At 49.8% G+C, this 15,065-nt stretch overlaps 8 protein-coding genes across 8 annotated transcripts; 3 read left to right on the top strand and 5 right to left on the bottom strand.

Annotated features, from left to right (window-relative positions):
• Positions 1 to 2,222: 2,222 nt before the first annotated feature.
• On the bottom strand, positions 2,223 to 4,598 carry VTN77DRAFT_5874 (uncharacterized protein; the record flags this gene model as incomplete). Its single annotated transcript, XM_069422089.1, has 5 exons — positions 2,223 to 3,098; positions 3,175 to 3,426; positions 3,490 to 4,172; positions 4,249 to 4,331; positions 4,405 to 4,598. 5 exons carry the CDS (start codon positions 4,596 to 4,598, stop codon positions 2,223 to 2,225), a joined length of 2,088 nt encoding a protein of 695 aa, XP_069276587.1.
• Positions 4,599 to 5,271: 673 nt separating this feature from the next.
• VTN77DRAFT_5875 (uncharacterized protein) lies at positions 5,272 to 6,689 on the top strand (the record flags this gene model as incomplete). Its single annotated transcript, XM_069422090.1, has 5 exons — positions 5,272 to 5,483; positions 5,534 to 5,661; positions 5,716 to 5,875; positions 5,937 to 6,411; positions 6,486 to 6,689. 5 exons carry the CDS (start codon positions 5,272 to 5,274, stop codon positions 6,687 to 6,689), a joined length of 1,179 nt encoding a protein of 392 aa, XP_069276588.1.
• A 1,586-nt stretch (positions 6,690 to 8,275) lies between these two features.
• Positions 8,276 to 8,776, top strand: VTN77DRAFT_5876 (uncharacterized protein; the record flags this gene model as incomplete). The annotated part of the gene is made up of 1 exon (XM_069422091.1): positions 8,276 to 8,776. The coding sequence occupies one exon, from the start codon at positions 8,276 to 8,278 to the stop codon at positions 8,774 to 8,776; it is 501 nt and encodes a 166-aa protein (XP_069276589.1).
• A 792-nt stretch (positions 8,777 to 9,568) lies between these two features.
• On the top strand, positions 9,569 to 10,204 carry VTN77DRAFT_5877 (uncharacterized protein; the record flags this gene model as incomplete). The annotated part of the gene is made up of 1 exon (XM_069422092.1): positions 9,569 to 10,204. One exon carries the CDS (start codon positions 9,569 to 9,571, stop codon positions 10,202 to 10,204), a length of 636 nt encoding a protein of 211 aa, XP_069276590.1.
• Positions 10,205 to 10,256: 52 nt separating this feature from the next.
• VTN77DRAFT_5878 (uncharacterized protein) lies at positions 10,257 to 11,159 on the bottom strand (the record flags this gene model as incomplete). The annotated part of the gene is made up of 2 exons (XM_069422093.1): positions 10,257 to 10,930; positions 11,081 to 11,159. The coding sequence occupies 2 exons, from the start codon at positions 11,157 to 11,159 to the stop codon at positions 10,257 to 10,259; spliced, it is 753 nt and encodes a 250-aa protein (XP_069276591.1).
• A 65-nt stretch (positions 11,160 to 11,224) lies between these two features.
• VTN77DRAFT_5879 (uncharacterized protein) lies at positions 11,225 to 11,689 on the bottom strand (the record flags this gene model as incomplete). The annotated part of the gene is made up of 1 exon (XM_069422094.1): positions 11,225 to 11,689. The coding sequence occupies one exon, from the start codon at positions 11,687 to 11,689 to the stop codon at positions 11,225 to 11,227; it is 465 nt and encodes a 154-aa protein (XP_069276592.1).
• A 164-nt stretch (positions 11,690 to 11,853) lies between these two features.
• VTN77DRAFT_5880 (uncharacterized protein) lies at positions 11,854 to 12,555 on the bottom strand (the record flags this gene model as incomplete). The annotated part of the gene is made up of 1 exon (XM_069422096.1): positions 11,854 to 12,555. The coding sequence occupies one exon, from the start codon at positions 12,553 to 12,555 to the stop codon at positions 11,854 to 11,856; it is 702 nt and encodes a 233-aa protein (XP_069276593.1).
• A 617-nt stretch (positions 12,556 to 13,172) lies between these two features.
• On the bottom strand, positions 13,173 to 14,135 carry VTN77DRAFT_5881 (uncharacterized protein; the record flags this gene model as incomplete). The annotated part of the gene is made up of 1 exon (XM_069422097.1): positions 13,173 to 14,135. One exon carries the CDS (start codon positions 14,133 to 14,135, stop codon positions 13,173 to 13,175), a length of 963 nt encoding a protein of 320 aa, XP_069276594.1.
• Positions 14,136 to 15,065: the final 930 nt, after the last annotated feature.

The raw sequence follows: 15,065 nt of genomic DNA on the forward strand, positions 1-15,065 counted from the left end.
GCCGCGATTGCGCGCGACGTCGGTATCTTCACGGGCACTGCGGATCCCGACACGGTGCAGGATATCGTGAGCGCGTCCGACAGCGAAGACGGCACTGAAAAATCGGAGCGGTCAAGACGGTCGCTGCTGGTCGAGGGACACCAAATTTCGTCGCTCAGGGACAGCGACTGGGACGTCATCTGCCGGTACGAGGAGATTGTGTTCGCCCGTACGACGCCGGAGCAGAAGCTGCGCATCGTGGACGAGTTCCGGGCGCGCGACAATGTCGTGGCGGTGACTGGTGACGGTGTCAACGACGCGCCTGCCCTGCGGAAAGCAGACGTGGGCGTGGCCGTGGTGTCGGGCAGCGACGTGGCCATCGAGGCGGCGGATCTGGTGCTGCTGGACAAGTTCGACTCGATCGTGCAGGCCATCCGACTGGGACGGCTGGTGTTCCAGAACCTGCAGAAGGTGATTACGTATCTGCTGCCGGCCGGCAGCTGGTCTGAAATCTGGCCGGTGCTGATGAACGTGTTTTTCGGCCTGCCCTTGCCGCTCAGCTCGTTTCTGATGATTATCATCTGTGTCTTCACGGATCTGTTCCTGTCGCTGTCGCTGATTATGGAGAAGGAGGAGTTCGACCTGCTGGATCTGCCGCCGCGGAACCACAAGCGGGACCATCTGATCAACTTCAAGATCTACGGCCAGTCGTATCTGTTCATCGGCGTGATGGAGGCGCTGTGCGCGCACTGCATGTTCTTCCTCTACATGTACAAGAAGGCGGGCATCCCGTTCCACGCGCTGGTGTTTGCCTTCCAGAAGTACTCGGATGGGTTTTATGGGTATACGCAGGAGGAACTGACCCACTTCAACAACGTCGGCCAGTGTGTCTACTTTGTGACGCTGGTGATCATGCAGTGGGGGAACATCCTGTCGGTGCGCAACAAGCGCATGTCCATCCTACAGGCAGACCCGGTGCGGAAGAAGCGGCGCAACCCGTGGCTGCCGCTGGCCATGCTGATCTCGCTGGTAATTGCCATCTTCGTGACGGAGGTGCCGGGCATCCAGTATCTATTTAACACTGCTAGCGTGCCGATCGAGTTCTGGTTTATCCCGCTGGCGCTGGCGCTGGGCATTTTGGTGATGGATGAGATTCGCAAGTTGCTGGTGCGGTCGTTCCCGAAGGGGCCGCTTGCACGAATTGCCTGGTAACAGCCTAGCAGGTGGTTTACTCCGCAGTTGGCGGTCTCGTGGTTCTAAAGTTAGATCAGATGTCTTTTTTTTTTTAACAGTATACGTTTTCGGGTCTTGTGGAATGTTGCTATTGCCATCTCATGACGGACATGCATAGATACTTACACAACGAGTATATTTCTTAACTAATGATGATAGATGGAACAAATGAAATAATTCCTGTCCATGAAAACTATAAAGGTGCTGAACGTAGTCTCAGAATTAGAGAGTAGTATAGACTTCATATATATAGCATGATATGAAGTCCAAGCCATCTTCTGTGCGAACTGTTCGGTCATCTGTATCCTCTCGGAGACTCTTGCCCTACTATATACTACCCTGTGTGAAGTTTGGCCATCGTGAATCTGAATCTTTTTTTTTTGCCCATTATAATGTAACAACTGCTGAGCAGTGTGTTCTCTCTCTCTCTCTCTCTCTCTCTCTCTCTGCTTTATATGCCTTTAAAAAGAAAATTACTACAGATTCCCCATAAATACTTTATATTTGACTTGATTTATGAGATTATCCTTACAGTATAAGTAATTGAATCAATCAATCCATTCTGAAATCATCCCCTCCATTGCTGTTTCACTTTTCCTTCTTTTTTTTTTATGAAATCAGCCGATAATCGTGTAGGGGATTCTTTCATCTCCCGTGGCTGTTGGATCATGTTGCTGTTCGACTTCGCGCGGGGTCAGCCCTATCACCATCGTCGCAGCGTATCTTCAGGTTGGTTATTAACGCCATCTGGTTGATTCCGTCCAGTCTCATTCTAACATTTCCTGTCTCTCCATCCTCTTCGACTTCATCGACAAGAGTACTATTTTGTATTAACAGAAATATATTATTATTATATATGACATCCACACCAATTGATGCTGTGTCCATGTGGATTTTACCACTCTGCCCAAAAGAAGTGCATGACATCCACTCTAGCTGTTGGATCTTTTCACTCTATATACCTACTAAAGGCTAACAGGACAGTCATTCTCTATCATCGTCGACATCCATTACAGCTCGACAAACTCCCTCCTCAACAACTCGTCCTGCTCTATCCGGTCCAGATAATCCACCACCTTCGACGTCAGCACGTCAATCTCATAGCCAAAGAACTTATACGCTGCCTTGCCCGGCAAGCTGTGTCCAAACCGGTTCAGGCATATGCCCGCATCCGCATATCGCTCCCATCCGTTCGGAGCATACGGCTCGATGACGACGGCCGGAATGCCGCGGTGTCGCTGCAGCGTTGCCCGCTTGTACTCCAGCGGCTGTTGTTCGAACAGACGCTGACAGGGGAAGCTGACAACCCGGGCTACAATGTTCCTCGTCTTCAGCTGCTGTGCAACTTCCAGCGCAAACGAGAGCTCAGCCCCGACGCCGATCAAGGTCACGTCCGCCTTCTCTCCGGAAACTTCCTCCAGCACGTAGGCCCCAGACGCGACGCCCTCTCGTCTCGTCTGCTTCAGCTGGGGCAACGCGTGGCGCGACGTCGAGATAATGGTCGGCGTGCGCTTCGCCTCGATGGCAGCAATCCACGCGCCGGCCGTCTCTTCGCTGTTACCCGGCCGGATGTAGAGCAGGTTAGGCATCGCCCGGAACAGACTGGCCAGCTCGATCGGCTGGTGCGTGGGACCGTCCTCGCCCATGCCGATCGAGTCGTGTGTCGCAGCGTGGATGATCTGGAGGTTCTGCAGCGCGCCCATCCGGACGGCGGGCGCGGCGTACAGGTAGAACATGAAGAACGACGAGGTGACAGGGATGATGGTGTTGGGGGCAAATGCAGCCATACCGTTGGCGATGGCGCACATAGCATGCTCACGCACGCCGTAGTGGATGTAGCGGCCGGAATGATTGCCGTTGCTGCCGCAGGTGGTGCGCAAGTCGGGCTGTTCGAACGTTTTTTTTTTATATTAGAAAGAATACACAGGTATGTTTAAATATTTATGTCGAAGTGGGACTCACATGCTGAAAGTCCACCTTGCCTGGCCAGGTCATGTTGACAGACGGTGACAGATCAGCCGTTCCGACGAGAAACGAGTTGATCTCTTTGGTGATTGGATTGAATACCAGTCCAGAAGATGCTCGCGAGGGAGTTGGTTTGTCGGGGAAGCTGGCAGGAATCAAATCCTTCCAGTTTGAAGGGAGTTCTCCGCGCACACGTCTGCGGAACTCAGCCCCCAGGTCTGGATATTTGACCGTATATTCATCCACCAGCTGGTTCCATTCCCGAACGAGAGCCTCTCCTCAGGCAGGGAGGTCCTCAAAGAACTGCCGCACAGTGTCACTGATGACAAACGACTCTTCCGGGTCGAAGCCGTAAGCCTTTTTCTGCTGGGCGACATCATCTGCCCCGAAGGCAACTCCATGGGCGAGGGCCGTGCCTGCAACCTGGCTGCCGAGTCCGATGACCGTCTTGACGTTGATGAAGGTAGGCTTGTCCGTGGACGCGCGCGCCTGCTCCAGCGCCTTGACCAGGCCTTCGATATCGAAACATCCGTCTTCAACCTCAATCACGTCCCACCCGCAGGCGCGCGTCTTGGCATTGATGTCTTCTGTGTTCGTCAAATCAACAGAGCCGTCGCAGGTGATCTGGTTATTGTCGTAGATGACGGTCAGATTGTTGAGGCGGAGATGGCCGGCGAAAGAAATGGCCTCGAGCGCGACGCCCTCCTGCAGGCATGCGTCGCCGACCATGCACCACGTGTGATTGGAGACGACGTCGTATCCGGGACGGTTGTGCGTCGCAGCAAGATGCTTGGTGGCCATGGCGAGGCCAACAGCGTTGGCGACACCTTGGCCCAGGGGGCAGGTCGTCACTTCGATGCCCTCATGCTCGATCTCGGGGTGGCCGGGACAGAGCGCGTCGACGCGGTCAGAGTGGTAGGATTTGAGCTGGTCAAACGTCATGGCCTTGTAACCAGTGATATGGAGGAAGGTGTACTGGAAGAGGCATGCGTGTCCTGAAGCAGTTAGAATAGAAGTCCAGACAGAAATACTCTAAATTCTACTTGCCATTCGACAGCACAAAGTGATCACGATTGAAGTAATCCGGTGTATGCGGTGCATACCGCATCACATATCTCCATAGTGCGACTCCAATTGCCGCCATGCCAATCGCTCTGCTGAAGAGCAGCATCATCAGCTCTCTCTTTCTCTTTTTCTTCTTTTATTACTGTTGTATTGCGTTCTTACCCAGGATGACCACCATTAAACTGCTGGCACAGATCCGAAATGAGCAGGCGGAACGTCTTTAGCACCAGGTCACGGTCTTTGGACAGTTTCTTCAACAGAGGAAGGGCTGAATCTGAGCTCGAGCTCTGCTCTTTGGCAGTGCCATCGCCGTTGACACCAGCCGTGCCGTTTAATCGGACTTCTTCGACAGTCATTTGAGGGCTGTATCTCTCACACACAGGTCCTTCTGTCTAAGTCTTCCTTCCTTCCTTTCTCTCTTTTTTTTTTCCCGAACAGAATTCTGTGCAGTGGGAGAGATGATTTCTGCCGTGTCTGAGGTAAATAATGTAATGTCGACAAACGACGAGAAACTGAATGAATGAATGAAAAAAAAAAAACTAAGGTGACAGCTACACAAATAAACATTAGAAAATCACTCCGACGGGCAGCGGGTAGAAGAAAAAGATAGCTATTAATGCAATCACGATACAATAGAATTGAGACTGCAACTGGGAGGGTTGGTTGTTCTCGTGACCATCCATAAAGGGAAACCAGAGGCACCGATTGCCCGAAACAGTAATTGGCAAGTTTTCCGAGGTCCATTGCAATGGTCACCTGAATACTGAATAATCATCGCGACTTGCTTAGTTAATTATTAATTAGATTATATCAGCCCTTGGCCAGCGCGGATGCATTGATTATTCAAAAATAGGACGCTAGATCTAGAATTGATCACCTGCCTAGGCGCTGCCCTCCCCACCTGGCAGGACGGCACCAGTCTGGTTTTACCCGTGCAGATAATAAATATAGCCGATATGGTATTGTGTATATACTCAGTTTTCAATATTTTCGTTTCTCTCAGTCTAACTCCCTAGACCGACGAACAAAATGGCTCCTTCGCTGCTTGTCGAGAGTTCTTCCAGCAACGAGAACATCGCAGTTCCAGCTGTCAAGCCTACAAACAACACCATTCATAAACCACTCCCCAACCCCTCACTGCAAGTAACAGCCGACCACAACATCAAGCAGGTCGACGCACCTGTCTACGCGCCCGGACGGGGCGAAGTCGTCCTCCAGATCAAGGCGACTGGGATTTGCGGGTATACACGCTCTAATTCGAGAAAATGCCTGCCATACTGACAGAACGCAGATCGGATATCCATTTCTGGAAGACAGGACGCATTGGATCTCTCATCTTTGAAGGAGATTGTATCATCGGCCATGAAGCGGCGGGTGTGGTGTTGCAGTGCGGTGAGGGAGTTAGCAATCTGAAGCCTGGTACGGACACTCTTCTAATCAAGTGAGGAAGATTCTATGGCTGACCTCAACCAGGAGACCGCGTGGCGATCGAGCCTGGCGTGCCTTGCGGAGTATGTTTCCTCTGCAGGGACGGGCGATACAACCTGTGCGAAGACGTTCAGTTCGCCGGCGTCTATCCTTACCACGGGACGATGCAGAGATACAAGGTCCATCCAGCCAGGTGGCTGCACAAGTTGGTCTTCTTTCTTGTAGTCATTCCTGGTGGCTTGTCTCAAACTGACAGTCTCATGCAGACTCCCCGACAACATCAGCTTCGCGGAAGGCGCCCTGCTAGAGCCTCTCTCTGTCGTGATGAACGGCATCAGGACCGCCGGTCTCAGTCTTGGCCGAGGCGTGCTGGTCTGCGGAGCTGGTCCCATCGGTCTAATCGCCCTCGCAGCTGCCCGGGCGTCTGGCGCCCATCCGATCGTCATCACAGATCTCGAACCGTCTCGACTAGCCTTTGCAAAGGACTTCGTACCCAGCTGCATCCCCTACCAAATCGACCAGTCCCTCGACGCCGAGGGCAACGCCAAAGCCATCCGCGCGCTGTTCGGCGCCGACTCAGACGAATACTTTGCCCCCCAGACGGTGCTCGAATGCACCGGGGTCGAAAGCAGCGTCTGCACGGCCGCATATGCTGCTCGAAGAGGCGGTACCGTGGTGGTCATTGGCGTGGGAAAGTCAATTATGAACAATCTTCCTTTTATGCATCTGTCGCTGGCGGAGGTAAGCAGCACCTTTCACTTGTTTCAGCTTGGGCATGGGTTAATTAATTTAATTACATAAATTGATGTCTGCAGATCGATCTCAAATTCATCAACCGCTACCGCGACACCTGGCCGCCAGCAATCGCCTGTCTGAGCGGCGGTATCCTCGACTTGAAGAAATTGGTGACGCATACGTTCCCGTTAGAAAGGGCAGTCGAGGCCCTTCATCTTTGTTCCGATCCCCGGAATGGTAGCATCAAGGTGCTGGTGGTGGATGATGTGGAGGCATCGTTATAAGCTTAGACATGTAGATAGGTGTCTTGAAGAAATGCATGTATTTAGACTGGACTATTTATATTTATTTCGACTTTTCGATGTGCGCTTGGCAGGATGATATTAATGACAATATGTCGGAATATTGGAATCAATCTTACTAAATCAGTCTTCAGGAACCGCCTGAGCATGTTATTTCTAGCTGATCTATCGAGAAATAAGCAACTTTAGAGATATAACCTTCTAGAGATCTATCTAACTAAACAAAAATAGGAAATAATCAATAAAATATTAGGGAATATAAGGAAATATTTTGTTTAAGCAAGGGAGTGCTGAATTAGAATTCTGTTGGCGGACCACCTAGTTCAGATTCACCAAGTAGCTGGCGTCATGGCGCCTCCTTTTGGCCGATTCTGCAACGAATTCAATATCGCTGGATTAGGAAGGTAGAATGTGGGGGTAAGAGGAGCAAGGAGTTTCAGATTTGATCCGTCTGTTTGGACTTGGTTTGGCGCCTTTGTTCTTTTGTTGAGACAATAATACATTGTATACACGTGAAGGCCACCCCTTATATATAAGGTAAGAATGATATTGAAGTCTACGTCTACCACTGTGACCCTTTTATGATTGTCTAGCAAAACATACATACCTGAAGAGAATTCTCTCAGAGTAGTCATACTCTAAGGGTTAATATTAATAAATTATATTTTTGGTTAGAGAATTGGTTAAATTAAATTGAATTTTTTATACACCGAACTTTTTATTCTATATAACCGTGCCAGGGTGCTAGCGTAGGATATATATATCTTAATATTTTTGGGATAAAATTTAGTGTTACTATTTATAAATATTGAATCTTTATTTCAAATACATAGTATAATAATAATAATAAAGGGTTCATCTCGGTGCAGCCGGCTTCCCGGCCACACGCTTAGTCAGCTCCATTGGCCCGTGCGCCCAAATCTCCTCCTACCTCCTTCCACACAACCAGGTCGTCTAGTTAGAGAGGTTCAATATAGAGAGATCTGAACGGCTTCATTCTTTCCTTTCTAGTAATTCCCCACTGAGCGTTGCCGGACTCGGCAACAGTTCATTATTTTTAAACATCAATGTTTAAACAGAGAAGAAAAAGCAAAGAAATTAGATCCTCTTCCTCTTGTTGTTTTATTTAAGGAATGTAATTCCCTATCTATTTATCTATCTATCCATCCATATGTATGTAGCTATATCCCGGTAATATCTTGATATATATTGGTTTATTTTGAGGAAATCTATTCATTCTGAAATATCCCGGTTTTCCGTGCGGAGCACTCCGTACATTTGATAAGGGGCAGCCCTGGGAGAAGGAAAAAATAGCGTGCAAAAAGGGTTTTATGCTCCGAGTCATAACTCGATTGTTTAGACGTTCAGGATGCCTCGTGCGGATTCGGCAGGTTTTGCGAGGCCGGTTTGGTTTGGGTTGGCATCAAGCTCCCCCTTTCCTTCCCCACAGGCTTAATTAATTAATTAATTAGCCTGAACTTGGCCCAAAACCCCGGATTTTCTACGGCTGAGTAGTCGTATCATCGTATGATGTGATCTGATCAGATGAATGGCCAGGACAAATCCAAATGTTTGCTCTCGAGCAACAACAACCAGCCAGTAAACGGCGACGACTCACTGAATCGCTATCGCATAATCATGATGGAAACGTCAATGTCAATGAGCCTCCTGACTGGGAGGACGACGAGCCAAGGGGTTCGCAACAGCAGCAACAGCAACAGCAACAACTCGTACCTCCTCCTCCATTGAGTACAGGAACATGCCAATGGAGCCCCCTCGCAGACAGCAATCATCAGTTCCGTCAACATCACTCCCCCCTCAGCAGCACAAGCAGCTGGTACATGTACGGGCAGGACGGCTTCTCGCACAACCCGGGCTATCTCGCGTCGCAGGAGGAGCTGCGATATATGCTCTTCACTATCGCCCAGTCTGCGGCGCCCACGCGGGCGGGGAGTCCTGCTAGTTTACAGGAGGAAGAAGATAGGGGTCGCCATGATGGTAGTGGTGATCAGACTCAGATTCCATCACGAGTGGTAAAGTCGTCGATGGTCGCCGCTCTCGAGCAGTAGGCGGATTCGGTATTTGCAGAACTATGTTGCGCAGGTGGCGCCGTGGGTATGTATGCATACATTACCCCTGGAGAGATAGATCATAGTGTGTTTGATTTTGTTTCTCATTTATTCCCTCCTTCTGTTGCTGTTCTTCTATCCAACATCCTGTTGACAACTCGAGTATCTACACAATCATAGACTTCTACAGCAGTATCTCATAACAACGATAATGACCTGACTAACTACTTCTCCCAGCTCGACATGTTCGACTCCCAATGCACCTTCGGCATCCAACTGCCCGCGCTGGCACGCGACTTCCCAGCCTTATTCTACGCCATCCTCGCCATCTCCGCGCGGCAGATGGAGCGCAAGGAAGGCATCCGCGACTCCTTCGACAGTCTCGAGCTCTATCAGGAGGCGATCCGCCTGCTCAGTCCGCTGCTGCAGGTCCGCGACCCGAAAGTCGTCGCGGCCTGCGTGCTGCTCTGCTATCTAGAGATGATGTCCGCGCGCGCGCAGGACTGGCGCCGTCATCTGGAGGGGTGTGCGGCGTTGTTTGATGCGTTTGGGATTCATGGGGTTAGCAGTGGGTTGCTGCAGCCTGTTTTTTGGTGCTATGCGAGAAATGGGTGAGTATGAACGTGAGGTTGTCATTTTTATGGCATAAAAAAAAAAGATGCAATATTTTTTTTACTGTTTATTTTCTTCTCTAATGTCTGAGTACAGATGTATGCGGTGCACTTATATCTGATGGCACCCAAGGCACCCTCCTGAAGCTATCAAAATGGCTATCTCCCGGCTACCAGCACGATGACGCGCGTCGGCTGTTCAAAGACGCAAATTCACCAGACATGCATGCCAACTACGCGGTGTATCTGCGCGCAAAAGAATGTGAACTCGTGTCACCGCACCAAATTCATCGAACTCGGCGAGGACAACGCCTGCACAGGAGACGTTTTCCACAATCGCTGGCTGCAGCTGTGGGAAGACCTGCAGAACTGGCTTTCTGACCGGCCCAGAGAGCTTCCCCCTGTGCAGACCACCAACACGAAACCGTTCCCACACATTTTCTTCGTCCACTGGGCCGCCATCTCATCGAATCAGCTCTACCACACAGCCTCTATCCTCCTGCTCAAGATCATGCCAAAAAGCATTAAATTGCGGCCAGGGCCGTCGCTTTCAACGCTGTGGCATGCCCGTTGCATCTGCGGCATCTCTCTGGCAAACCCGCATCAAGGCTGCTTGAACAACGCCATTCAGCCGCTCTGGCTCGCAGGGAGACTCTTCAGTCACGCGTCCGAGCATGAGGTGATCGTCAACCTGATCCGAAGTATCGAGGCAACCACCGGATGGGGAGCATGTTGGCGGATCAGAGATTTGGAAATCGCTTGTGGATACAAAGTCCGGGGAGAACGTGTCGAGAACCCGCAACAAGTTTTTTGCTAGCTGAGACCGGTTGAAGTTTCCAATCATTCGAGACAGATGTGAATGGTTATTTTCAGGCACCCTCTCGAATACACCACTCTTGTCGCAAATCATTCAGCAGTTCGCCAACGTCCCATCCAGTCAGACTCTTGATACGGGCAAAACCATGCAATATCTCCTGCTGTTGGGATTCATGCCTCATGCGTCTCGCCGCGACGAGGAACGACGCAAGCAAGCACAGATCCCAGCATTCCCGACGATCATTATGCAGCGCAATGCTACATATGCGCTGGGCATGCCACAGCGGAGAGATTACTGAAGGTCGGGAATGGGAATCATCCACTCGCGCCGTGCGCGGCTTGTTCAGAAGCAGCAGCAGCATAGCCGTGTGATAGAGCTGATTGCCGAAGATTCCCGCCCCGTTGGTGAACAGGATCACCGGGAAATTGCCGTCTATCATCCGGTCGCGAGAGTCGAGCTCCAGCATCGGTTGAAACTCCTGCGGTCGCATGCGGTACCATCGCTCCAGCTCATCGACGAGCTGCATCCAGCTGTCGATGGGCCGATGCGGAGAAGAATCGTCATTACACCAGAGTAGGGCATTCGCGCACAGCAACAGCGGCAAGTGAGCGTAGTGGAACACTCTCCGATAGATGTCTGTGTGATGAAGTTCTGACAGATTGAAGGGGAAGGATATTGGCAGCGGAACTCGTACGGCGGTGTCGCTGGCCAGAGCGACACTGACATCTGCACAGGTCAGTCAGCGTATTTACAAATAAATAAAATGCCACGTCGTTGCTGTGGGTGAGCTCTTATTCCAAATTTGTGCATTTGGACCATACCTAGGTATGTACTGTAGCTATAATAGGTAAATAGGTGGGTAGGGTTACAACATACCTAATTTCAAAAAAAAAAAGCCAATAGATCGCTGAAGTGAGGTCCCTCCTGCCGGATGAAGCATGCAGCGCCAGAGCATCTATCAGTTCTGTATCTATATCTGTATCCATATGGTCCTCGGCAGTAGTATCAGCAGTAGTACCACTACCAGTCTCCGTCCGCCTCCACGTGCGGGGAATATCGGAAATGAAACACTGCACCTTTCCGGAGGGCGGTCGATAGTGCGACTGTCGTCATTGGCATGTTCGTATCTATATTCACATCCGTATTTATATCCAGTTGCGAGGTGTAGTTGTAGTTTTGATGATTCCCTGAAGGACCCGGCCCCAGGAGAGTATTATTACTGCTGCTCGTCCTGACTGTGACTGGGTCGACGGCACCTGCACCTGCGCCTGCACAACTGGAGGGACTCGATCCCAATAAGTGAGGGTCAGAGCCAGAGCCAGAGCCACGGTGATGAAGCAAGTTAAATGACGTCTCCGAGAGAGCTAGCAGGGCCGAGAAAATCGATTTCGACTTCGAGGAACCCATACCCGTAACCGTGGACGTAGCCATAGCCATAGCTCTCTGGACAGCTGTGATTCCGAACGAGTGCGATAGGTCACACATGTCAAGCTACGGGATTATTCATACAGTCAGTTAATCAGTTAGCCCGGAAGCAAGCCAGAAAGCAAAGAACAGTAATGAGGGGATAGATATCTATCTTCTCTCCCTCTCTCTATTCGTTTATTGAACAAGTCTGTCCCGAGCTGTAACCAGTTGTAGCCAGCCAGCTAGCCACTGCCTAACCAAGTTCTTGATTTGTGTACGTACTTACTTACCCAGGGAGCAAGATCGTATCTGTAATGTCTGAGAAGTTCCAACGTCCGCATTTGTGTTTGTTGTGGGACGGTGTTGCTGCTGTTGCTGATGAGGGTGATATCATTGTTCAGACTCCTGGTGGCGGTAGCTGTAGCGGTAGCGATAGTGGTAGCAGGACTGAGACGGAGGTCTCCTGTTTGGTTGACAGTTGCAGTCATAGAAGCTATGCTACTCTTCTTGCTTGCACGTTGATATTGATGTTGATGTTGTTGCTGTTGCTGTTGTTGATGATATAAAGGATATGCACCACGACTCCCATTTCTGTTAATCGTAGTAGATGAAACTGGCGACTCGACGCTGGGGCTGAAGCCAGCCACATGGGAAGCCATCATCATCGGAGTTTCAGTTTCGGTTTTGGTTTCGGTTTCGCTGCTCGTCATGCTCATGTTCATGCTTGTCGTGCCCAAAGCGAGCAGTCCGCGCACCGCAAACTCATCTTTATCACTGAAAGTAGTTGTAGTATGATGATTGTTACTGCGGGTTTGTTGATGACCGGAGGACGTATCCCCGCCGCCGCCGGATTGGATTTCTTTCTGGTGATCTTCTGCGACATTCATCATCAGGCGTCCAAAGGGAAAGACTCGTCGTGGTGGTCGTGGCCGTAGTAGTCTCATGGTGGTGATGAAGGCTATCTCTTCCCTCTTCTTGCAGGTTTAAATTAAGATCCGGGTCTGCGTTTTGCTGCTCCGTGCGGCTGCTGCAGCTGTCTGGCAAGGTTGTAGGTGTGGATGTTGGCGTCGTTGCCTTGTCGGAAGACGGACCAAGATCCAGGTGAGTAGCAGTAGTGCCAGAGGCAGTCTCAGCGGGAGACGACAGTTCGGCAGGATCTTGCCTATACTTCTTCTGAGGATCCTCATTGATGAACTGGTAATTACCATGTCAGTCGGATGCTGCAATGCAATTTACTGAACTGAGTTCAGCTCAGCCTGTTCGACCAGCTGCGTACCCGAATCACCTCGTAGCTATTTTTTTTTTTTTTTCAAAAAAAAAAAAAGTGAATAATCCATTCACTCTATCTATTTACACTGACGATCGATCAACCTGGGCTTACTTATATAGCAGCAGATATCAACTGGCATCGTGAAGGATACCTATTTATTTTTGATAGATATTCGTTTCTCATAGTTGGATTTCTTCTCTATCACTGGAACTTGGAGAAGGAAGTTTTGATCCCGAAATCAGCCTTCTTTCTGCTGTATTCGAATCTATCAGTGTAGACGTCGTGCAAAGCCTATACAATCCTATTCGGTACCTCCTTGCCCTCCAGCACCGCCAGCAGCGTTTCAACCACCGCCACACCACTGCGACTCTGGTTCTCCACCGTCGAGGCACCAACATGAGGCGTCATGATCAGATTCGGACAGCTCAAAAGCCCGTCGCCATATGCTTCGACTGTCGGCGGCTCAACATCCATCGCGTCTAGCGCGGCGCCAAAGATGGTATTCTTCTGCAGCGCCTCCAGCAAGGCAGCCTCGTCCACGATCCCGCCTCTGGAGCAGTTGATCAGAATGGCGTCTTTCTTCATCAGCGCAAACTGCTCCCGCCCGATCAGAGAGCGCGTTTGCTCAGTCAGCGGCACATGCAGCGTCACAACGTCCGCTCGACGCAGCAGATCGGCCAGGTCCTTGACGCGCTCGTGCGGGATATCTCCCCAGGCATCCTCCGACACGAACGGGTCGTACGCGATGATAGAACCCTCCATGGCGCCGATCCATTTCCGCGCGACGACGCGGCCGATATTGCCCATCCCGACGATGCCCTCCGTCTTGCGGAACAGGCTGCGGCCGAGCACCTGGCTGCGGACGACCTTCTGACCCTGCCGGATGAGGCGGTCAAGTTCGCAGACGCGTCGCGACACGGCCAGCGCGAGGGAGATGGTCAGCTCGGCGACGGCCTCGCTGTTCAGCGCGGGGGTGTTGCACACGATGACCTGGTGACGCTTGGCGGCGTCGAGGTCGATGTTGTCGACGCCGACGCCTTGTTTGACAATAATTTTGAGCTTCTCGGCGCGCTGGAAATCCTCGGCGCGGATTTTCGTCTCCGAGCGCACCATCAGGGCGGTGGCGTGTTGGTGCCACGACGCCTTGGCTGGGTCGTCCGGGAGGACATGCCGGATGGTGGGGGTGGACGTCAACAGCGCGATGGCATCGGGGTGGTAGGGATCGAGGACGTAGACGGTGGGGAGGTCGGCCATTTTAATTAAGAGGGATATATCTTATTATCTGTATTAACCAGTCTACACTGTGAGATGATCTTAGAAGACTGCTTTTGCTTTCTTTCATAGTTCAGTCAGTCGTGTCATGCGATCGGAGATATTCCGATCGATATCAATCGTGATCCCCACAGGTTAAATAACTGTAATCGTAGAATATAAATAAGGTTATTTCGGATAAGTTGCGGATGAGTCCTCTGCCGACTCCATATAAATTTACTCGTGCAAATTCAGTGGGACTGCCATATTCTCTCTGGTCTCTGTTTGGCTAATAATTCCAACCTTACCCAGATATTACTCTGTACTATTTAGCTGTTCGAGATTTTGTCTTACTGCGCTGACGTAGAAGAGGAAACAAGAAAAAAGAAAAAAGAAAATGCATTGTGTACCCTCAAGACTCAAGACTCAAGACTCGAACAACTTCAAATTAATTAATCAAGGCCTACATACTCAATCTCTGTAGTCTAACAGTATATGCCTTGAGTCTTATTTTCTTAATCACCATTTTTTTGTGTTAAATTGGCGTCTTTTTTGGAAAATATATTTGTACTTGATTCTTAGATATTATTAAATAATTAAAAATATTAATAATTTTGATTTGATATGAAGAGGAAGAATAATGACTTACATCCTTACCAAAGCAGGGACTTTCGATGACGTTGCGGAAAACTATCACTGAATCTAACTTCGCTTATTAATTACCTTTTTCTCCCACTATTAACAACTGCTGAGCAGTACAAGATCTCGGTCTCTGTGTTTTGTGTCTTTCTTTGTTGATTGTACTTTTTATTTTTTTTTTATTTTTTTATTTTATTTTTATTTTTTATTTTTTTTATTTTTTTATTTTTTTTATTTTTTTATTTTTTTTATTTTTTTTATTTTTTTTATTTTTTTTATTTTTTTTATTTTTTT

Source organism: Rasamsonia byssochlamydoides, assembly GCF_041956645.1.
Source record: "Rasamsonia byssochlamydoides strain NRRL 3658 unplaced genomic scaffold VTN77scaffold_43, whole genome shotgun sequence".
Lineage (NCBI taxonomy): Eukaryota > Fungi > Ascomycota > Eurotiomycetes > Eurotiales > Trichocomaceae > Rasamsonia > Rasamsonia byssochlamydoides.